Source organism: Diaporthe amygdali (assembly GCF_026229845.1).
Source record: "Diaporthe amygdali strain CAA958 chromosome Unknown NODE_20_length_815715_cov_65_842320, whole genome shotgun sequence".
Classification (NCBI taxonomy): domain Eukaryota; kingdom Fungi; phylum Ascomycota; class Sordariomycetes; order Diaporthales; family Diaporthaceae; genus Diaporthe; species Diaporthe amygdali.
Genome location: NW_026517040.1, coordinates 568,897 through 590,625, shown reverse-complemented (window position 1 = coordinate 590,625; position 21,729 = coordinate 568,897). Strand labels below are relative to the sequence as shown.

Sequence of the window (21,729 nt, the reverse complement as noted above, 5' to 3'; positions counted from 1 at the left end):
GTACCGTTGGCTAGAACTAAACTGCTCTGGGCCACGGCGCAGATCTACACTACTCTGTAAAACGGGCGATTTTAGTCCAGGGGTCTGCGTTCGTCTCGTTCCTTATTTGCCGGGCCGAAGGGCGAACGCAGCAGGCGGTGGCCCAAGAAAGTCCCGAGGGACGCCTCTCTTTGTTTGAATCCTTGCAGGCTCCCACTAAACATCCATTCTCCTAGGGAGGCGTCGTCATCAGCACTGATCGGTTTAGGCCTTGAGGGCGGGCATCTGCGGCCTCCTCGGGAGATCAGATCAACAGATCAAAATGACGAGACCTCCCTAAGGCTGGCGGGCTACCACGGTACGTGGGTGCGCGCCGGTAGGTGCTCGAGTCTCGAGGCGAGGCGAGGTGAGGTGAGGTCGACTCAGAACAAACGTGGCAGGCGTGGGCACAGGGCACAGGGCACAGGGCAGTGAGTGGATCGACATTCACCCATGGCCCAAGGGTTGCCAGGACCAGGGCAATTGCCCGGGGCCTTATTACCGCACGCGCCAAGCTCCTTCCATTCCTTCCCATGTCCTCGCTGACCCGCCCCACTCTCCCAGGCACGCCCTGCCGCCCATTGGCTGGGGCCTTCCAGCCCCGTCACGCACTTGCCCGAAGCGAGATTTGTTTCCAGCAGGGGCCACATCCTGCCTCCGGCTTTGATTGGCAGGCTGGGGTAATTTTTGGAAGCTGCAGGCCGGCTCCCTGTGCCTCGCACTTGGCCTGTTCATCTGGTCTTTGCCGTTTCTCGGCTTCTCTGCTGGCACCTGGCACCTGGCACCTGGCTTTTTCTCGTTGGTGAAAGTTTAACACTGATCTCCCGAGTGGATTCCCATTTGAGGACGCAAATCACACCCTCGCAATTTTCATGCGAAACGGGCTGAATTGGCTTCCGAACATGCCTCTGCATTGTCGCATCGTTGCGATGTAATCTGACAGAATATGACAACGATGCTCTCGTGTCCATCTTCTGGGGCTATTCGGGGGGTCGACAAACGACACAGGAACTAAATGTTGGCCAGCTTCAGCCTCATGCAGCATTCCTGTTGACGTGGTACCCTACTAGCCTTCCCATTCACCAGTCTGTCGATCCGTCCTCCGCCGTCTCAGTCCCAGACCCCACGACCAGCAGCAGCAGCCGCCCTTTAGCCAGCCTTGGGACCCGTCGATCCTCATCAGCACCAGTCTCGCCATCGCCGCCCCCGCCCGCCTGATGGTGAGATTGGCCAAAGCCACTGAGATCGCTCACTTCGCACAAGGGCTGGCTCCGTTCCGCCCACACAGCTTGCGCGGAAATCTCCTCTCCCCCCCAGCCGATAACAACGCCATTCGCGCTCATGCCGATGAGCCGTTTGATTCCAGTCATGCGACAGGTGACGAGCCACCTGCCCGCACCGCAAATGAAGCAATCTTTATCTCGATTTCGTCGGTCCACACGGGGATTTTTCACCGCACTGACTGTGGGGTCTCGCTACAATTCGCTGCGTACCATCGTAGACTCTAGTGGGGGCCGAGCCACCGTGACAGCGCGGGTCCCCCGGGAGAGTCGTGTCATGGCCCCGGACGTGGAGCTAATACTGCTAGCAGTCTCTCTCTCGTGGCGGTTTCTGACTGCCCTCATCAGTGTCTGCAGAGGAGGGTCTCCTGGTCACAGCGTCGAAGCTACGTTTCACAACAGCGGTAACTTATTTCTCGCTGGCGGGCCCTTTCATTCCACGTGATGCTGTTTCCGCTTCAGGCTATTTGATGCGGGCAGAGATAAGATATCATAGAACTGTCTCTATGATATTATGGCGGGTTCTACAACCCCTGCCATCACTATCGATGCAAATTTTCCTATCCTAACGCCTGGCAAATGCAATTCTTGAAGCTCATGGAGAACCCCACTGTTGGCTCCCTCATCTTCTACAACAGGATTTGGACCATCCGGTCTTTCCTAGGAGGCTGGCTCGCTCGAATCCAGGTCCACATCCAAATCTGAGTCTGGATCTTGGCCCGCATCCTGAGTTTCTTTCGAGGCGTTATAGGCGGCTAACAAGATACTCATCTGCATCAACTGCTGGGCATTCTATCCCCAGCGTTGCTGTTGATTGTTCTGAGCCTGCCCGCCGTAGTAGTTGGGGTACTGGTAATTTTGCGCCGAAGCCGGAGGGGTTGGGCCACTGCTGGGTGGGTATTGCCCAGGCACGCTGTACCCTCCAGCTGGTGGCATATAACTCGCGTGCTGCGGTGGTCGTTGCTGCTGCGGCGGCGACCAGTTTGGCGGAGGGGCGGGAGGGAAGGGGAATGGGTTGCCTTGGGCCGGGCTCCAGCTTGGCATCGGGTAACTAGGAGCTGGGGCAGCAGGAGTAGTGGAAGATGCAGGCGCTCCTCCGAACTGGGGCAGTGGCGGTATTGGGAATGGCCACTGGCCTGGTGCAGGTGCTGGGACCACAGGGAAGGGGGGCGGCGGTTGGTGAGGGTTCGGAGGTTGTGGGTGTGGCGGTTGCTGTGGACGACTGTTGTGCCCTTGGCCACCTCCCCGGCCTCGTCCTTGGAAACCTCTTCCTCGGCCACGGCCTCTAGAATCTCCACGCCGGCCACCGTGCTGGCCTCCCCTGTTGCCGCCATTCATGGTCGGGAAAGCCGGCACTCCTGGGGGTGGCGGAGGTGGCAGGCCCATGCCAAAGTTCGAGGGCCGCGGTAGCTTGTGATATGAGCCATCTTCATCCTCACCGTAGTTGAGGTTCGAATCGCCCACGGTAGAAGGTGCGTGCGAGCCACGGTCATCGCCCCTATTGGTTTTGCCCTTGCCGCCACGCTTGCGGTTCTTCTTCTCCCTTTTGTGAGCTTGCTCTTGCTCGTCGTCTGAGTACTCCATCTCGTCTGGTCCGACTTCCTCATCGTGTAGATTACTGGCGTCAGATCCCTTTTCTTGCCTGAGCTGTGAAGGGAAAACGAAATTTGCGTGGGACTTGGAGTACCAGACCTGGGCACCTCTCTCCAGGCTGGCTCCCTTCGCTTCGTCCTCTGAACGAAACTTGAGAATGTACATAGGTTTGTGCACAGTTGCGATGGTGTCATGGATGACTCCAAGCACGGTGCGATCCTCTTTGCATAGGACCGAGCCGCGGTCGAGAATTGTGACAGCAGCCCCAACTTGAAGTGCCTCGATGACGGCTTGAGTGCCCTCAACGATATGTTGGACGGTTCCAAGAGGGGCAATGACATCTTCTGGGCTCAGGTTGATATGGGGTGTTGGTTCAGGCTCATCGGGGAGCTCATTCTTAGTGCGCACCCCGGCGGCCTGTTTCGCAGCCCTCGTACCGTCCATTTCATCATCGCTTCCACCGTCTGCTTCCATTAGCAACCGTGCCGTCTCCTCAACACCAAGCAGCTTAGATTCGTCTACGTCTGAGTCGTCGTCGTCGTCGTCGTCGTCGGAGCTGTCGTCGGAACTTGAGGATTCATAGGGTGAGGAGTCCACCTCCCACTCAGGATTAGCATCGGCTGCGCCCTCAGCCAGCGTCGTGTTGGCAGGTTCGGTATGCCCGTTGCTGAGAGCCTCGGGGCCGGCTTTCTCTTCATCTTGCTCCTCAGTCTTTGATGCTGGGCCAAGAAGTCCGTCGAGCGCAGCTTCAAGTGCGTGCGTAACACTAGGCGAGGCGGGTGCTGATTCACCTTCCACTTTTGTTGAGTGTACCTGGAGATCCTCATCTGGGCCTTTCACAGGTGTTTCCTGCGTCTGTGGACCTGGTTTTGCTTCGTTGTTGCTTGCCGGAGCTTCGCCCTCAGCAGAGTGATGATCTTCCATCTTCTCGTCCTCTTTCGCGGCCACCCCGCTCTCCTGCTGGACAGTAGTCGAGTTGAGCGGCCTTGACTCCGAGCCATCCATGACTGTATCCACTTTCTCAACAGTTTGCTCTTGTTCTTGTGCGACTGGCTCATGGCCCTCAGTCATCTCTGTGTCGGTGCTCTCTTGGACAATTGTGGTGGCGCTTGGCTTTTCGGGTTCGACGCTCGATGTTGTCGCCGTGTTGTCTGTCTGTAGCTGGCCGAGGCCAGGGATGTTGAATGGTTGATCCATAGTGACCCTGGTTCCAACAGAGGTGGCATGCAGTGTGGGACGAGAAAATCTGCCCAGGTGTGCTCTAGTGGTGATTTTCGAGTCCCTTTGTTGGATTCAGCACTCGACACAGGGAGCGACCTCGCACTTATAGCTTGGTGGCAATGTCATTCAATCCTGCGCCCGGTGGAGGATAGAGGACATCAGAAAGATTGAAAAATAGCAGGACAAGCAGGACCGAGGTTTGAGTGTGGGACGGGAAGAAAAAAAAAGAACCAAAGCTCAATCTCGAACTTTTCGGTTATCTTTTTTCTGGGTCCTTATCGATAAAGCAAGGTGGGATGGGATGGGACTTAATGGGATTGAGGTGACGTCTGTTGGTCATGCAGCTAATTGGGTGGGCCCGCTGTAGGTACACCATCAGGTACCCACAGTCAGTGCATCCCGTCCCGACAAAGCTCTCAACAGCACAGATTCACAACCTCGCCACAATCACTACCCACCGTCTGGTGTCACACCTCAGCTGTACCTGTATTGTCACTGTTTTTCTGCCAAGTACAAGATGCCTCCCAAGGCCGCCCAAAGGAGGGAATTTGTCCATCCTGAGGCTTCACATGCTCGAAAAATGTAGGTCACTATGGACCAAGCTTTGGCTGAGGTGTCCTGAGTGGTGTGGTGCAACGCCAGCGCTGACAGACAGCTCCTCTAGAAAACCAAGCCTTTTTGCAGTAGAACCCATCCACGTGTTCTACCTATTCTTAGCAGCCAACTTGGTCTCGGCTCTATTTAATCCAATCCAAGACTGCGATGAGACCTTCAACTTCTTGGAACCCACCCACTATCTAACTCATGGCTACGGCCTGCAAACATGGGAATGGTCACCTACCTATGGCATTAGGGACTGGCTCTATGTCCTCCCTCATGCTGTAGTTGCGGGCTTGAGGCGCTTGCTGCCACAAGCCACGAAGGTGAGATGCTTCAATCTAGCAAATCGTATGTGATCAATACTGACAATCTTGGGATAGCTCGGGGGATTCTACTTCATACGTTACGCCCTCGCCTTGGCTTGTGCACTATGCCAAACTCTGCTTTACCGTGTGATCAGTCTCACGGTTCATCCCAGAATCGGCGTCTTCTTCGCACTGGCATTGGTGCTTAGTCCTGGAAACTTCCATGCAAGTACTGCATATCTTCCTTCAAGCTTCACCATGTATACAGGCATGTTGGGAGCTGCCGCCTTCATGGACTGGACAGGAGGGCTCAAAACGGCCGCGGGTATAGCCTGGTTTGCGGCTGGCGGTATTATCGGCTGGCCTTTTGCCATGGCTCTTGCGGCTCCATTCCTCTTTGAGGAGGCTCTGCTTGCCGTAGCCGCCCTTGGTAATCTGGACCAGTTCTTGGTCGCAGTGCGACGGGTCAGTCGAGGTGTTCTTGCCGCGGTCGGTATTCTTGTGAGTATCCCTAGGTGAATCAGCCAATATCTGTCTAACCACGCTAGGCCGTCGATTCATTGGTCAACTCTTATTTCTATAGAGTGTGGGGCATCGTTGTCTCATGGAACATTGTCAAGTACAACGTCTTCTCTAAAGGCGGCGGCCCCGAGCTATATGGGACTGAGCCCTGGACATTCTACTTCAAAAACCTGGCGCTCAACTTCAACTTGTGGTTCTTGTTGGCTTTAGTCGCATTGCCGCTCTTTCTCCTCCAAAAGATCATCGCTCCCAGTGGCCGCGCGTTTTCTTCCTCGCTGCGGGCTATCGTCTTCCTCTCGCCATTCTACCTTTGGTTCACCATCTTCACCCTGCAACCTCACAAGGAAGAGCGCTTCATGTACCCTGCCTACCCCTTCCTGGCCCTCAACGCGGCTGTATCAGCTCACATTATTCTCACTGCTGTCGGCCACGTCAGCAAGAACACGGCGATTGGCAAAATTCCTGCATCGGTCAGACTTGTCTTCACCGTGGTCCTCCCTTTCTTGCTTGTTGTATCCTTGTACCTCCTGCGAGTCATTGGTATCTACTCAGCGTATGGCGCACCATTGTCGCTTTACGATCCTCTCGGTGCTGGCACTCTGGGTGGAGACGCTGACCTCGTCGGTGGCCGGGGCGACTTTGTGTGTTTCGGAAAAGAGTGGTATCGCTTCCCCTCTTCTTTCTTCCTGCCGCGAGACATGGAGGCCAAATTCATCCAATCTGAGTTTCGAGGTCTCCTTCCTGGAGAATTCAAGAAAAGCAGTCTGCTCGAAGGCTTCAGCGGCACCTATGTGCTTCCCAGCGGCATGAACGACCAAAACAAGGAAGACCCGGGCAAGTACACCAGCATCGAGCAATGCAAGTTCCTTGTGGATACCCACTACCCCTTGAATACAGAGAAGGGTATAGGTTTGCCTCCCAATGAACCCGACTACATCGCCGATACAGCGAATTGGGAGGTAGTGAAGTGCATACCTTTCCTGGATGCTGGAAACACTGCTCTTGTGCCTAGGATGATATGGATCCCTAGCTGGAGTTGGATTCCGGAAAAGTACCAAAGGAAGTGGGGCGAGCATTGCTTGCTCCAGAAGCGAGCGTAGTTTGGAAAATGTCAAAGCTACATGTGCAAACAAAAGTTTTCTTGGAGACATCGAGACAGATAGAGAGCCGATTAGGCAGGCAAGCACATTGAAGAATACTACCAAGAAACACAGTCAATTTCTTGTTCATGATCAAATTTCTGGATCAGCCCGTGGATGCAGTATAGCTCAGACCGAGACAATGTAAGAAAAGGACAAAGCCGTGCCGAAAAATTACAACACTGGCCCGATGTCTCTATCATTCAATTATTCGCCGTTGCACCATTGTAATAGTGAATCTACAAATTAGGATCATTAGTTGGACAGCCCGCTGGCATGTCAAATTGAGTTTACTCGTCAGAGTGTAACTCACCGTCTGGTCTGCACACCCTGCGGGTGTCTGATAAGCGTAGGCCCCAGTGTTGATGAATAGTGCTTGATTCTGGCACACCAACCAGGCTGCTACATTCTGCCTCTGCAGGCCAGGCGCAGACCAGGTGACCGCGTCTCCCTGAAACGCGAACGTCCCGAAGCTGTTCTGAGTCGTGTTGAAGGACGTCGCCAAGGTCCTGGGGGGGCTCGCCAGGTCCGCCGGCTTCTCAACGTGCAGGTACAGAGTGCCGGTGTAATCGACTAGCTGCCCGTTAACGATATTGTACTGGCCGGCTGTGGTGTAATCATTGAGGGTGGCGGTGCCGGCCTGATTGGCTGGGATGGTCTGTAAATATTTGTGGTAATTGGGCGATGCGACTGCCCGGATCCAGTATTGTCCTGGTTGGAGTGTCGTTGGTGTTGGAGCCCGGGGCTGAACTCGGTCAGGCTGTGGAGCGGCGCTCGCTGAAGCCAGCAGGCCAAAGGAGAGCATAGTCTTGAACAGCATGATTGTTAAGTGCTTGCTCGTAGATAGTACTGTCCTAGCAACTGCAAATTAGCGAGATTGTCGAATTTTCTTTTCGTTGCGTCAAAATTGCGGATAATGAGTCTTATAATCAAGACAAAGCTGGGGTTCTCTTCGGGGGAAGACGCTCCGAAAATTTGTACCTGGCCCAGAGTAAGACATGTTAATTAACGTCAAGCAATGGGAAGATCCGCGGCTCTTCACTGCGGCCCGAAACGCCCGTCATTTAGACCTCACCTCTATTAAATCAAGTAGTAAGTGCTCTAAGGAAACGTCGTTGTGTTCCGAGGTCCCAAAGTCTTCGGACAGCCCGATCGGTGGCGTTACTGTCCAAAGTCTATCGATACACACAATATTTAACCAAGGCACTATTTGAATAATATGGAAGGTAAACTCATCCACCGCTAAGCAAGATATCACTGTTTCCCCTTCTCGTAGCCCGCTCGCTTGGAATAATTTTCTCAAACTTGTTCGACGGAACCGCCACTCGGGTAACAATCACGTCTCCACAGACTGATCATTCGAGCTGTTAATAAAGCGCAGCTGATTAATGCATTGAATCGATTGCCTTACGCAACCATATCAGATTATTCTGCCACCTTGGGTGACTATCCAACACGGCGGTCATCACCCAGCACTGCCACGATCTATTAGCTCCTAAAACTTGCTGATCTCGTTCGAGAAGTCTTCTGATATCAAATCAATAATTGTAGACGATTGAAACAAAAGCTCGCGGCTGGTGGGTTTATAAGGATATTGAGCCATGACTTGGACCGCAATCTGGATGCGTTTGCTTTGAATGTAATAATTCTCCTTACAGCTCGATCCTGCCCGTAACGTTGGTACCAAAGTTTTGGTGTACACAGTCCGAATATATGTGTTTCAGTTCTTTGGATAAGTCGGGCTTCGCAACAGGACTGTAGTATCAAGAGACAAAAGACTTGATGTGGATGGAGGCTTGCGCGTAAGGCCTTTCTCCTCACGTCTTTGGTCACACAACGTTGAACAAGATGCGCAGTTTGCGGAACATCCTACAAGATTAAGGATTAGAATACAATCGATGACGCATATCCAAATCGTTTCGAGTGTTTCCACTCCTACTCGAGATACGGTGGGGACCAAATTACCCAGCTGGACCAACTGTGATGCTTCTGCGAGAAGCTCGCTGATGTTAGCACCTCAGAGCTTCCAACACTTCGGAAAGAAATTTTAGATGAAACTTGCTTGACTTTTTCCAAAAGACGTCAGCTGGATACAGAATTGGCAAGCTTGGATTCACACTCAAGCATTTTGTGAAGGTGAAGTTCAATCACCACTCATCAGGGACTGACCTAAGCCAAATAGAGCAATCCAAATACTTGGTTGTTCTATGGCCTCGCTACATCTTGCGACAACAAATTTGATCAAAAGCTTGTGCAAGTCACCCACATTCAAAGGCATCTCCCAAAGCTACTGCTCGTGGAAATTCTGCCCACAAAAGCTCTACGCGTCAACTAACACCCACGCGTCAAATATCCTTCAGGAGCCGTCACAATCAACCAGATGCAAAAACCTTTGATCTCTCCAGCAATGATGCTCCTAATGGTTCTTTTGTCCACGATCGCTGTGGTAGCCTCTCTCGGCCTGCCTGCGACAAACGCAGCAATGTCGTCCAGCTCACCATACCCATTCCCCCTCGAACAGATCGACGCCAACACCGCCAGTCCCAACTCCATCACCGTTCGCGGAAACGAGATGAAAGTTGGTTCGCCGTGCCACGGAGTTGAAGGACAATGGTACTGCATGACCCAGACTTTCCAACGATGCGCCTCGGGACAGTGGAGTGTGGTGATGGACACCTCTTGGGGCACTGTTTGCGAGCCTGCCGGTTTCAGTTACGACTTCCAGCCCGCCTTCGCAAGCTGGTTCCCACCAGCGGATTCGACGCAGACAATTACTTGCATAGCGACAGCTACGGCAACAGGTGGTCCGACGGTCGCGCCAGGAACGGGCACTTCTGATGCAGCAAGGGCTGGAAAAGCAGCACCACGATCCGCAGCTCGCGCGCTAGTCTTTGGCCTGGCGAGTGCTATTTCTTGGTTGCTGGTAATGTGAGAAAGAAGAAACGGTGCTGTCGCAGAGAAGTCGGGTCTCATTAGATACGGGCAGATGATCTGGGACGCTTCGACTTAAGCAGGACGCTTTCAGGCATGACAGGAAGCTACGAAGGGCAACGGATCCGAACAGTTTTCTTTCAGTCTACAAGGTTTAGAGTGACCTGATCGAATGCCTAATGTGGAATGAGGGTATTTGAAAATCTTTGAAAGACGAGACTTTCGAGAGATTTCATTATGAAAAGGCGTGGAACTTTGTGACTTACTTACCTTGTCCGTGATGATAGGATTGCTATTCTTGCGGTATGAAATTGCTCCGATTGTGCTGTGTAACAATTATGTCGTCTTCCACACTAAATGCCTTGCGGCAATAAAAACAATCACTGGAGAGACCATAGGTCTGCCGGAATGATTATGGGATAGGAAATCTTATTATGTACTACATGAGACCGTCTATTTACTGCAGCCCATATGGCAGTGTGCACCACTTTCTGGGTACTAAGCACTGCCACTCGCCACAGCACTCAGATCTGTATCCAGCACGGCCACGCTCAACTGTGGCAGGCTGAACTCAAACGCTCCACTCGCGCCCGAGGTCAGCTCCTGTGTCGTGGTGTTCACAATGTTCACACCAGTCAATGGATCGTTGTACGCAAAAGGATCGTCGATACTGTTTGTCAACACGGTCAGCGATGCCTTGGTACCCGGTGCAACGCCCTCGAACTGCACGGATACAGGAATATCGCTGCCATCCGTGGTGTTGTACACGGCGCCTTTCCACACGAGTGCGCCATTCCTAGCTTCATCCGTGCCGGCACCCCAGTAAAGAGGTCCATAGGTTGAATTGCTCGTGGTGGGCAGTGTGTCGCTGATGGGATGGTGCGCGAAGAGACTCCAACAGTACCACGTCACGGCACGGGTAGTCTGCTTCGGGTCCGCAGTGAACTGGATGAGCGTAATTGGCCATTGGAATCTGTTCTCGTTCTTGAGCACGGGGGCGTAGAAGGTGCCCGGAATTCGATCCGAATTGCGCTCGTACCCAAGCAGAGAGATGGCTTCGCCGACTGCACCGATCCACCATGGGTATTTGTACAGCGGACCATTCCAGCGGGGAGGCGTGGCACCATTCACGTGGGTTGCGGCTACCTCGCCAACGATGTGGCCGATGTCGTTGTCGAAACGGTCAAACTCGAACACAAGCTCATCTGGCTCGCGATATGGGTGGTAGTCCCCGATGGCACCGGGAGTCTCGGTGAAGTTAAGCCCTTCCTCGAGGTTTGGCCCCACAGTTTCGCCCTCGGGTGCTGGATCGCTCGTAGCAGCGCTAGCGATGACCTGGATCTCGGGATACGCGGCCGTGATGGCATCGAAAAACAGCTTGAAACGGTACTCCTTGTATGACTCCCACCCGCCGGGATATCCAGCTAGCCAGTCCTCGTTGCCTACCTCCACATAGTTGAGTTCAAAGGGCTCGGGATGACCGAGCTCTGCACGGCGCGCGCCCCAGGTTGAGTCTGCTGGCCCACGCACGAACTCGATCTCGTTTAGAGCATCATCGATGAAAGGCTGTAGGTCTTGTTCAGGCGTGACATCCCCATTGAGTGCCAGGCCGGCCCAGACGCCGAGCACTAAAGACATATCAGTATGAGTCTGTGTAATTTCATCTTATGTCCGGCGCAGCAAAGTCTTACCTATTTGTAGGCCCATGTCCTCAGCCCATTCGAGATATTCCAAAAGACCAAGACCATGTGTTTGTTGATATCCCCACACACCTTGGAAGCCAGGACGGTCCTTAAGCGGACCTAGAGAATCTTTCCAGTCCCAATGGGTACCATTCGTGAGGCCTTCGAGCATGTTGCCACCCGGAAAGCGTAGGAAGGTCTACGTTCATTAGAGCTAAGGACAGCAGAAAGGAAGGGAGGAAGTGGTGACCTACAGGGTTCAAGTCCGCAAGAGCTTGTGCAATGTCGACTCGCAGCCCATTCTTCCTGTCCTTATACGTCGGCGGGAAGAGACTGATAAGGTTGAAGTCCAGTGCACCGCTTTGCACAGAATCCACGTCAAAAGTGATCGAGAAGGTGTTGTTGCTGCTTGGAGCATCACTCTCGGGCACAATCTCGAACTCGTGTTCAGTCCACTCATTTTCGACGGATTTGGACGCAACCTCAACTGATCCGAAAACATCATCTGTCAGGTTGGCCCTCAGTGATGCAGTGAAGGAGCCGTTGTAGGCTCCCTTAACCCAAAAGGATCCCGTGTACTTTTGCTGACTGACAGCAATTCCCCAGTACCCATCGTTCTTGAAGCCGATTTTGCCCGTGCTGTTGCTGCCCGCCGCAACCCTCAGAGATGCCGGCAAAGCCTCTGAGAGAGGGGTGTCCAAGAACTCGATGCTGAAGTTTGCGCCATTGACAGGGAAGTAGTGTGCCGTGGAGACCGGAAACTCAGGGCTGTACTGGAACGCACGATTCTGGATAAGCTCGGCATATATGCCACCATCACCGGAGTTGTTGATATCCTGAGTCAGTGTTAGAAGAAGCCCAACAGCCGTATGCGCGAGGAACTCACCTCGTGCAGAAAGCCGTATCCATACGGATGTCCGAACTTCCCGGTCACATTGCCTCCCGAGGATTGAACAAGCACATCAACAGCAACTGCAGAAGTAATGCAGCTAGCAGCGGCAAGAGCCCGCTTGAAGAAAACCATTTTGCCACACGAATTGGCCGCTGACAATAGGGGCTGGCCTCAACACCATACATTGTGTTACTTGTCGTTCTCTAAGGTCTTTATATATATCATCTTGTTCTTGTCTTTCAGTATTTACTCAGCACCCTGGCTGCAGCTTGTCCGTCAACTGGTGCGCGTAGATGTGATCTCCACAGGTTCGGGCTTTCTTTGAGGCGCGGCGGGTAACGCGAAGAGCTGCAGGCATTACTTTCCAAGCGTGGATGTATGCCAAGCTTACGAGTGTGTGTGTTGTCAGCCATTGGTGGGAGTCGGGCATGCTTGGGTCATAGACATTCTTGGGTGTTAGTGCCAATTTCTCAAGCGGAGAAATTGCTGCGGGCTGTTTGTTCCTGAGGGCCTCGTCAAGCATTATAATAGTGCAGACCAGGCGTTGTGCCCCGGCCTTTGAACGGCCGAGTTGTTGTGCCTGCATGCTTGATTTCGGGCGACAGGGGATAGACCGACCGATGGCGGAGAACCCTGTCTACAGAATTGCGTCAGGCGTACCCCCTGCCATCTTGTAATAAGCAATCTCACGATGCAGGTACTCCATCGGCTCACTATACTTTCGCCAAGACAACGGCGCCGGGTGAATATACTACCCCCCGCATATTGCTGCAATATGTGCGCAGGCCGCCCACAGGTTCGACCAGCGCGTCGGTAAGCTCTCTCTTTCACCTTCAAACATTGTACGTTACACCATAAAAGTGGCTATGGTTGTAAACAGGCAGTTCTTGGAAAACTAGACCACTAATTACTGCTGCTTCCCGCATGTGACGAGAATTTCCTGCCGAGACGAAGCGAATGTTGGAAAGCAGAGACAAAAGAAAGACTCCCTCCCTCGGCATTTCACTTTGCGTGATTCGTAATTTAGTATTTTCAGAAGGTCCTAGATCAGATGTCTGGCGCAAACTCCTGTCATCAGGCATCCGAGCGTTCCGTTCAGCCCTTGGCTCCCTTGATGTACTTTCTTTCTCACCAGCAAAGTGGCAAGAATGATGGCAAACATTGTCTAGGGACTGAAAATGTGTTTTGGAATGCAATTCGAGTGGGGCGGTATTCGTGTTGGTAACATAGTCATCATGTCTACTTTAAATAGATCGTGCGCCTGGACGTTGCTAAAGACCTACTCTCGTCCGAATACACCTCTCCTTCCATAATTCCGTGGGCGTAGCAACATCCCACAAAGTCAAATTCATCACTTTTTCCTTCTTCATTTGACCTGATCGTGAATGGCATTCGTCCTCCATCAAAAACCCAAACCTCATCCCCGGGCGCAGTTTCTAGGTGTCCCAGGCCCATCATTCCGCTTGTCGTGACGAAAAACACCTGATTAGAGACATATTTGTCCCATAAAGATAGATCGCCAACATATCCTTGTCCTGTCCTAATGAATTCTGAGATCATTTGCAGATCCTCTGCAGTTGGTGTTCTTACAACCCATAACTCACCGTTGCGGATCCGGTCACCTACCAAGAGTCTGTAGAAGGCCTCTTCAAATTTCTCCCGCGATAGCCCATCCTTCAGCGTGTCGTTTTGGATCCGAGCCATTTCCATCCATGTTTGCAGAGCCTCAACAACTTTGTCATCCGGGCAGTTACCCAGCAGGGTTGTTGAGCTTGTCAGCTCGATAGTGTCAACCATGACGCCTCTCAGGCCCAGTTTACTCGCACGATGATCCCCAGACACTTCAGCAGCATCCAGAAGAGCTTTCCTATCAAGCTCTCGACCGGCACAAGCATTATATGTGTCGTATCCCCAATATCGATAGAACGTGTCAACCATGTACGGTATCTCACAGTCCATGTCAATTGCCCACCGCGCTACGCCCTCCGTTCCCAGCCCCTTCGGCGCCCGCGGTTCATTACACAGGGGCATTAACCCTTCGTCGTCCAAGATCATATCCAACGTGAAGGAGTTGTACACCTGCACCGCGGTCGTCTCATAGTTACACCGGTCCGTATGCGGCAGCTCCATGCCTTCTGGCAGCAAGCCCAGCAGGCCGAAAATTTTGTCTCTCTGATCAGTGGCCTTTCTGCCTCTCCATTTCATGGCTGTGAGGATCGGGGGATCGCGTTGCCCGTGTGCGATGTTGATCCAAATAACATTACAGAATAGCCAGCCCATCACTCTGTCGATATTGGCTGTAGGATTGTACCAGCGAAGTTGCAAAAGGGCGTCTGGTGCGCCGGTGCCAGTCCAGACGCGGCTGCACTTGGCAAGTGTATCCCAGGGTATGTGGAGCGGACCCCAGAGGAACGTCTTGTGGGATGGTAGAATAACCTCTTGGACAGTCCATATACGTTTCCACCACTCGTGCTCATCTACACCAATGGACGCCAAGGCTCTGACTGGGCCCTGGGCCAAGGATGCAGACTCGATGCAAGGAGGGACAGAGAGTTCGGGATTGATCATCCAGTTAAGGATACCGATTGCTGCTTCTGCGTCTGCAAGAGAGACGTTTGCATCGATCTCGTCCATCCAGATGAGACATTGGCTGCAGTTGGAGTAGATCTCGCGCATCAGACGTACTTGCATAGCCTTTTCTTCCATGTCCTCTTGGTCGATACAAAGCTGATCGATCCAGACAGACCTGACTTCATTCGCAAGTCGCAAGCGGCGCAGGACAGCATATAGATTGGCCGTAACAAGGGTCGACTTGTCGGCTACGGTGATAGAGATCGTGCTGTCGGGGTCGCCCCAGCGGTATGATATAGCCTCGTAGATTGGCTTATCAGCGAGGGCCTCGACGTGGATGTCGCATCGAATAGGCCCATCCACTCCATCACTGCCGGATGGGAGAATGTCTAGGATCCGTATCTTGTCGGCAAGAAACATTTTGTTATCCGCGATGGATAATGCTGTAGGCACACTACTATGCCTTCGGTGAATTCTTGCAAGCGAATTTTCCTCGTCGGTTGACGCGTGGTTGAATTGACAAGGATTGGAGCTGACTGCATATGTAGCGCGCTGTCTTCCCACTTGGCTCCTGTCAGTATGGGGTGGGTAACATGGTAGACTAGTAGCTGGCAGGGGATACCCTAAACCCATATCTTGATCCAAATCTCGAAGAAGCGGAATATTGATTCTCTGGCCGTGTGTTTCCAACCAAGTTTCCATATATTTTCTCTTTAGGCACTGATCTCTACAACACGAACTTCTGAACTAGGCACACAGAGGGCTGGGCTTTAAGAGATAGCGATTTGGAGGCCGCATTGCGGTTTTGATGCCGATTCAATTCATTCTTAGCGTGGATTTTATACATGCTTCACCTCCTGTCACTGTTAGTGAACAGACAATACCGCATCCAGTATAAAGTGCAGACACAAATTAGTAGGCGCAGGTCTCCTCTCAAGTAGATCTCCGTACAAAAGTCATAGCACCTCCCCAATTGGCCATCCGTTCACAGTTGTCACATTCGAGACTTCATTCTTGCTCTCGAACCTGAGTGTGAAGTCTAAAAGTCTGCATGCAGTCGGTTGGTTGCCACTGGGTGTGGAGAAATTGAGATTTGGATGCTCGCAGAACAGGCATATAGCTCACAGGGGCATGAAAAGTCGACATCAACAGCACTGCCTGCACATCAGACATCTAGCCCTTCAAAAATGACCTCCTGTGGGATAGTCACTTGTGGTATAAGACAGCCTCCTATGGGGGAGTACAATCTGCGGTGGAACAGTCACACAACAATCAAGAAATAACCTATAAATAGTTAGAGTTGTACGGCATTGTTGTACTGTGGAATATGTATTTAGTGAACAATTCCGGCCCCTGTGAGCTGTCATGCTGTTCGATCCTCCCGCCCCACCTCGGCGCTTGAAAATGCAGGACGCGATGATCCTCCTGCGTGCGGATACCCACAGCAGCCAGGTTTCACATTGGGCCGCAGCGAGCCAAGAGGCTCGCCAGGCAGATGTCGCACTTGCAAGGCGTTGAAGGATGGATCACAGAATGACTACAAACGGGTAGGACACCCCCGGCGCAAGGAGCAATTGATTTCCTCATACTCTATCATTTTGCAGTACATAGTCTCAGATGCGGTACAAGATGTGGCAGCGCTCCTCGGGCTTGGGTTCCCTTGCCGTCCTCTCACTCTCGTTTTGCATCCGCCGGTGCGCAGGGGCTCTCCAGGTCACGACAAACATCACTGGGTCTGAGATTGATTTTAAGGAGCGCCTCCTGATCGAATGGTCGGGGGATAGTCAGAGCTCCCACGACGTGGGGGTGCAGGAGCAGTCAGCGAGTGAGAATGGAAGCTTTGTGATGCTCAGCGGTAAGTTCAGGGAAGGGACATCTGGTCCTGCATGGCTATATGTGAGAAAGCCAAGCGCTGACATTTATTACTTGCAGGTGGTAATACAGATAGCTCGTTAGCCTGGGATTTTGGGTATGACTTCGATGTTGGGACGTATGCGTTCGTGGTCCGGACGACAGGCTCAGACGATGGAGAGGCACAGTCGAATCTCTATACGCTCCTCGACCCGCATCTTGTGAGTCATTCACAGTCAGAACCCTCGCTTAGGGGAACACGTGAAGCTGTGTCATGAAATGGCACTGATCATCAGCGTTGTCCAGACAACATCCACGGCATCATCGACTGCAACATCTTCTCCTTCATCTTCATCAACACAATCGACATCAGTTGCATCGACTTCCGCCTCGACGCCGGCACCAACGACAGCAGTCAGCAGCACTTCAGGAGACGATGCAGGCCTCAGCACAGGCGCAGCCATTGGCATCGGCGTTGGGGTCGGCGTGACCGCCGTCGTCCTGCTCGGCATTCTGCTGGTGTGGATGTACCGCAAGGGCAAGAAGGCCGCCAGCAACACGAATAAGGATCCCGAGCCGGACAGCTGGACTGACATAAATCATTACGCTACGGGCACGGCGCCGCCTGGGTTCGTGCCGAATCGTGGACCTGAGGCCGCAGCCAGTGAGAGTCGCGACTACTATGCTGAGCTTCAAAACACGCCGGTGTACAGCGAAATTGGTGGCGCCCAGAGGTCAGAGCTTCATTCTGACATCGTGACGAAGGCCGAGCTCCCGTCCGACCCTGAAGTCGATAGGGCCGGGGGCCGTCGCTGGTGATGTGCAGTAGTTGAAAATGTTGATCGGTTGCAATTTACTTACTTGCCCAATAATCAGTGCTGAGATTGTGTAACAAGCACTGAGATGCCATAATCAAGTCTTGTGGAGGTCCGTTGGGGATCGCACGCCACATACTTCTTGCAGGACCCCAAGCTTACGCGGAGTTCGAAGACGCTGTTTAAATACTCTCGGTCAGCTCGATGTTTTTCACGTTCTTTTCGAGCGCTCCCGTCTGAGTATGCGCATCTTTCACTCCTCTCAATTGGCAACTTGATAACTCAGCACTATCACGATGTCTGACACCAACAACTCAGCGGAAATCGAAGAAACAGATGCAAGGGGCCTTGCTGAGCTCAGTCATCCTATGAATTATACCAACTTAGCTTTCGAGGAGCAGAAGCCGGCAAACGCGGAAGAACGCCAAGCCTACCTGTACGACCGGAAAATCATAGAAGATCTCATCAGCGAGTACAATTATAGAGTTGATGCTAGCTTGGCTAAAACTCCCAACTACGGGGCTCTAGACAAGCTTTTCACCCACGACGCGGAGGTGACTTTCCCTCGCGGAAAATACCAGGGTAATGCAGGCTTGGGAGAATGGCTTATGTCGCCATTCTCCGCACTTCACCGGATGGCTGTGAGTGAGAGTTGGTGTCTGGCATGGTGATCAATGATTGACCCTCGCTGTCAGCACTTGTCCTCCAACCACAGTGTCAAGTTCGAGTCCAGCACTATAGCTCATGGACGCTCTGCATGGCAGTCTACGGCAGGACTGCATGCGACCGATATTACCAAGGTATTCTTCTCGGGTGGCTTTTATTACTGGTCATTTCGCAAAGTGGCTGAAGAATGGAGGATCTCATTCCTCCTTCTAGACATGAATTGGAGACATGGGGACATTCCTAGCAAACCAGCGAAGTGAGTTTACGATTTGACCGTGTTGGAAGTCCTTCTCAACTTTATTCCAAGACCGAGCTTTTCAGCTAGTCGCAAATCTGAGTATCCTAGAATGTGTCTGTCGATTACTTTGATCGCCGTCAACTTGTCAGAACTCTTGTCTCCTCCATGTGTACCTTCCTCCTGGATGTCATTTAGTCGACTACCCACTTGACGAGCTCAGCCATCCAAAGCCAGCCCGAGAGCAGAGGAATCACCGCCAGCACAATCCACCAGATCTCGACTGTGATCTGCCGCCTCATCCAGCGCCTCCAGGCGGTTCTCCAGTCCCGTCGATATGCGCACTGGGGAGTCTGATGAACCAGACACCCGAGCCCAGGCCGAGACTCGCATTCGACGTGCTCCCGACGTCTCTGCATGAGGAGACTACTTCACATGTCAGAAATCCTCGAACCGATCTTTCCATTGCTGCGACTGTGGGAGACCACGCGGGGGGGCTAGGGGGGACGGTACTGACGTTACACTGCCCCTGCAGAATTCCAGGTCGGTACGCAGGTTGCACTTGCGGTCATTGGGGCAGTCAAGGTGTAGCATCCGCCGCTCCATGAGCCATGCTACCTTGAGGCGGACGCCGGTGTCGACCAGGTCGTAGAAGTAGCGGCTGGTGTGCTTCAGGGACAGCGCATCGGGATAGGTAAGCTCCTTGCTGATGAGAAGATGGATCTCTGTCGGCAGACGCATGAAGGTGGTCTCTAGTCTGCTTGTCGAGGCCTCGGCGCTCTGGCCGGCGGCGACCAACGCGTTAGGACCCAAGTCCGTGGGCTTGGAGGACGGGACGGAGCGACGGCCCCGCAGCAGTGCAGCCATGGCGTGCCCGGTTTCAGACCGAGGAGATGGTGAAGTAATTTAATTTATAGGAAGACGAAAAGAGACTTGATGATTTGTAGTCACAGTCTTATTGCGGACGATGAATAGACATTGAAGGAGTGGCCTAGTGTCCCAAGATAAACTTGGATGAAATGTGGTTGCCTGGGGAAAGGACAGACATGCGCAATGCGCGGCCGCGTATATTTACCACGCCTTTGGCTTCAGAGGCACGGAGCAACGAGTTCAAAAGGCTAGCCCACAGAAAATGTTGTTGCATAGCAGGCATAGAAATACAAAGTGTTCAACTCGATTTACAGGACTGCAAATGCCTCTTTCCAAGGTCTCGACAGGTCGAGAGCCATCGCCTACGCATTGGCATATCTGATTTGTTTGATGAATTAACCAGTTAGACTTTCTGATCAAAAGGCAGTTCAGTCGAGGGCCCTAGACAGCCTGACAGGCCATTCATGACTAGTTGTCACTGCGACTTGACGTGGGTTGAAATCTATTTAAAGTCACGGCAAGTAGCAACGAACACGTTAGTTGCCAGACGCGCGTTGAATCACTGTGTAGAAGGCATTAGGCACCTGTAGTCTCCCACTGGTGCCCACGTGCTCCCGCTCCATTAGCGCGCAGTGCTGCGGGGATGGGGAGGCAACCGTTTCGTCTCGCGCGTGCCCGACCACTACTGTATCGTGCCAAAAGTCATGACGCAGCCTGGATCAGGTCCATGATGCGTTCTGATGCGATAAGAGGCATGAAACACAACTACGGTCGCCGTCATGGCGTCTGACACCGGCAGCGAGTTCGACCTCTCGCTGGAAGATGAACAGTTGCTAGCCTCTCTCGCTGAAGATACCGCGCTCAAGGCAGCCGATGTCTCTGCTGTCTCCCGCGATGCGGCGAGCAGCCTTCACGGCAGCTCGCAGGGCAGGGCCGCCTTGGTTGGGATCGCCCGAACCAAGAGCGTCAACGCCTTTGTCCACAAGACCCAGCCGCAGTCTACGCCGTCAGTTGTCCCGGCTGACGATATCAAATACCCGCATCGTAGGTGCAGCGCCATTCCCCGCACTATTGTGGCCACCACAATCCTGACTGACCTGCAAGAATCCAGTCACTCAAGTCTTGACTAGCTTAGAACAAGAGAGATCTCGCGAACAGTCCTTGCCTTTGGCTCATGATGTCCCTGACACTAGATCGCCTCTCCTCCGATTTCGAACCTTTCCCCGAAAACCACTCTCTGTGTCCGATCTGACCGCTGGAGCATGGTGCGAGCTCCAATACGAATACACTTTAACGCGGCTACCGGGTGGGAAGAAGACGCGGACGACAGCGATGAAAGAAGGCAGCAAGCTTCACCAGAAACTTGAAGACGAAGTGCACACCACAGTACAGATCGAGATAGTAACGAAGGAGGACGCTTTCGGCCTGAAAATCTGGAACATCATACAAGGCTTGAGGACACTGCGGGATACTGGTTTGACAAGAGAACTCGAGGTCTGGGGCCTGGTCGACGGAAATGTCGTCAACGGTCTAATCGACTTTCTGAGCTACGAGAATCCAAGCCCAGAGTTCGAAGAAGAATGGCTGGGCAGCCAAGCCGGCGCCGAGGAAAAGTCGCAGCACAAGATTACAAACTTCTTCCCGTCGGATCGGCCCGAGGGATCTCAGTTGAAGAACGTCCGCAAAGTCTACCTGACGGATGTTAAGACACGGGGTGTTAAGAGCATGCCAAAAGGTGCGGCGCTGAGGCCGACCAAGGTACAGCTCTATCTCTACCATCGTTTTTTGTCGGATATGGCATCAGATAAAGTCAATTTCTTGCAAGTGTTCAGGAGATATTGCTTGGATGTGGATGCGCCCTTCTCCGATGCTTTCCTCGCACAGATTGGCGAGTTACACGACGACTTGTTTCACGATTCCAGCTCCATCCTGTCTTCGGCCACAGCTCCACCGCAGGATTTGGACATGAATGATCTCCTGAAGTATCGCACGCTGCAGGAGCTCGTACCATTGCTCAGGGACGAGCTCAAGTTGACCTTCCCCGCCGGTTCCGATAGCCTGGGCAGCGTGGTGACTGTGGACTATCGGTTACGTGGTCAAGAAGGCGAACGCATCGGGACCAACATTGTTGCTGTCGATTCTGTTGTTCTGGACCAGTATCTGGGTGATTACATGCAGTGGTGGAGGGGCGAGAGAGCGGCCATAGGGGTCGAGATCGAAGAGGCGTACAAATGCTCCTACTGCGAATTTGCTGAAATATGCTCGTGGAGGGAAGAGATCGACAAGGAGAACCTGAGGAGGGCCCAGGAGAAGAGGAGCGCGCAGAGGGAGGGCAAGGTCGACGCTGACGGCAAGAGAAAGTCAGGGTCTAAGTCTCCCAAGACAAGGAGGCGGAAGGACAGCCCTATGGCTGAAGTCGCGGAATGATCACGAAGTGAGTCCGCTCTCATATGGCAGCTAGCTCAATATCGCCCGAGGCGGGTGTCGGCGCCATTAAGTGCAATCACTCTACATGCGATCATTTCTTAGGTATTGAGA

The 21,729-nt window shown here is 52.9% G+C and overlaps 10 protein-coding genes across 10 annotated transcripts; 5 read left to right on the top strand and 5 right to left on the bottom strand.

Annotated features, from left to right (window-relative positions):
• Positions 1–1,097: 1,097 nt before the first annotated feature.
• J7T55_012727 (uncharacterized protein) lies at positions 1,098–1,388 on the bottom strand (the record flags this gene model as incomplete). Its single annotated transcript, XM_053145384.1, has 1 exon — positions 1,098–1,388. The coding sequence occupies one exon, from the start codon at positions 1,386–1,388 to the stop codon at positions 1,098–1,100; it is 291 nt and encodes a 96-aa protein (XP_052992117.1).
• A 702-nt stretch (positions 1,389–2,090) lies between these two features.
• J7T55_012726 (uncharacterized protein) lies at positions 2,091–4,088 on the bottom strand (the record flags this gene model as incomplete). The annotated part of the gene is made up of 1 exon (XM_053145382.1): positions 2,091–4,088. One exon carries the CDS (start codon positions 4,086–4,088, stop codon positions 2,091–2,093), a length of 1,998 nt encoding a protein of 665 aa, XP_052992116.1.
• A 1,187-nt stretch (positions 4,089–5,275) lies between these two features.
• On the top strand, positions 5,276–6,639 carry J7T55_012725 (uncharacterized protein; the record flags this gene model as incomplete). The annotated part of the gene is made up of 2 exons (XM_053145381.1): positions 5,276–5,518; positions 5,566–6,639. The coding sequence occupies 2 exons, from the start codon at positions 5,276–5,278 to the stop codon at positions 6,637–6,639; spliced, it is 1,317 nt and encodes a 438-aa protein (XP_052992115.1).
• Positions 6,640–6,881: 242 nt separating this feature from the next.
• J7T55_012724 (uncharacterized protein) lies at positions 6,882–7,498 on the bottom strand (the record flags this gene model as incomplete). Its single annotated transcript, XM_053145380.1, has 2 exons — positions 6,882–6,917; positions 6,992–7,498. 2 exons carry the CDS (start codon positions 7,496–7,498, stop codon positions 6,882–6,884), a joined length of 543 nt encoding a protein of 180 aa, XP_052992114.1.
• Positions 7,499–9,085: 1,587 nt separating this feature from the next.
• J7T55_012723 (uncharacterized protein) lies at positions 9,086–9,610 on the top strand (the record flags this gene model as incomplete). Its single annotated transcript, XM_053145379.1, has 1 exon — positions 9,086–9,610. One exon carries the CDS (start codon positions 9,086–9,088, stop codon positions 9,608–9,610), a length of 525 nt encoding a protein of 174 aa, XP_052992113.1.
• Positions 9,611–10,107: 497 nt separating this feature from the next.
• J7T55_012722 (lpha-n-arabinofuranosidase a precursor) lies at positions 10,108–15,174 on the bottom strand (the record flags this gene model as incomplete). Its single annotated transcript, XM_053145378.1, has 6 exons — positions 10,108–11,237; positions 11,301–11,490; positions 11,546–12,127; positions 12,178–12,348; positions 12,575–12,816; positions 13,467–15,174. 6 exons carry the CDS (start codon positions 15,172–15,174, stop codon positions 10,108–10,110), a joined length of 4,023 nt encoding a protein of 1,340 aa, XP_052992112.1.
• Positions 15,175–16,158: 984 nt separating this feature from the next.
• Positions 16,159–17,424, top strand: J7T55_012721 (uncharacterized protein; the record flags this gene model as incomplete). Its single annotated transcript, XM_053145377.1, has 4 exons — positions 16,159–16,267; positions 16,457–16,609; positions 16,687–16,826; positions 16,912–17,424. 4 exons carry the CDS (start codon positions 16,159–16,161, stop codon positions 17,422–17,424), a joined length of 915 nt encoding a protein of 304 aa, XP_052992111.1.
• Positions 17,425–17,716: 292 nt separating this feature from the next.
• J7T55_012720 (uncharacterized protein) lies at positions 17,717–18,346 on the top strand (the record flags this gene model as incomplete). The annotated part of the gene is made up of 2 exons (XM_053145376.1): positions 17,717–18,061; positions 18,116–18,346. The coding sequence occupies 2 exons, from the start codon at positions 17,717–17,719 to the stop codon at positions 18,344–18,346; spliced, it is 576 nt and encodes a 191-aa protein (XP_052992110.1).
• Positions 18,347–18,515: 169 nt separating this feature from the next.
• On the bottom strand, positions 18,516–19,188 carry J7T55_012719 (uncharacterized protein; the record flags this gene model as incomplete). Its single annotated transcript, XM_053145375.1, has 2 exons — positions 18,516–18,747; positions 18,839–19,188. The coding sequence occupies 2 exons, from the start codon at positions 19,186–19,188 to the stop codon at positions 18,516–18,518; spliced, it is 582 nt and encodes a 193-aa protein (XP_052992109.1).
• A 782-nt stretch (positions 19,189–19,970) lies between these two features.
• J7T55_012718 (uncharacterized protein) lies at positions 19,971–21,618 on the top strand (the record flags this gene model as incomplete). The annotated part of the gene is made up of 2 exons (XM_053145374.1): positions 19,971–20,235; positions 20,303–21,618. 2 exons carry the CDS (start codon positions 19,971–19,973, stop codon positions 21,616–21,618), a joined length of 1,581 nt encoding a protein of 526 aa, XP_052992108.1.
• Between the last annotated feature and the right edge of the window lie 111 nt (positions 21,619–21,729).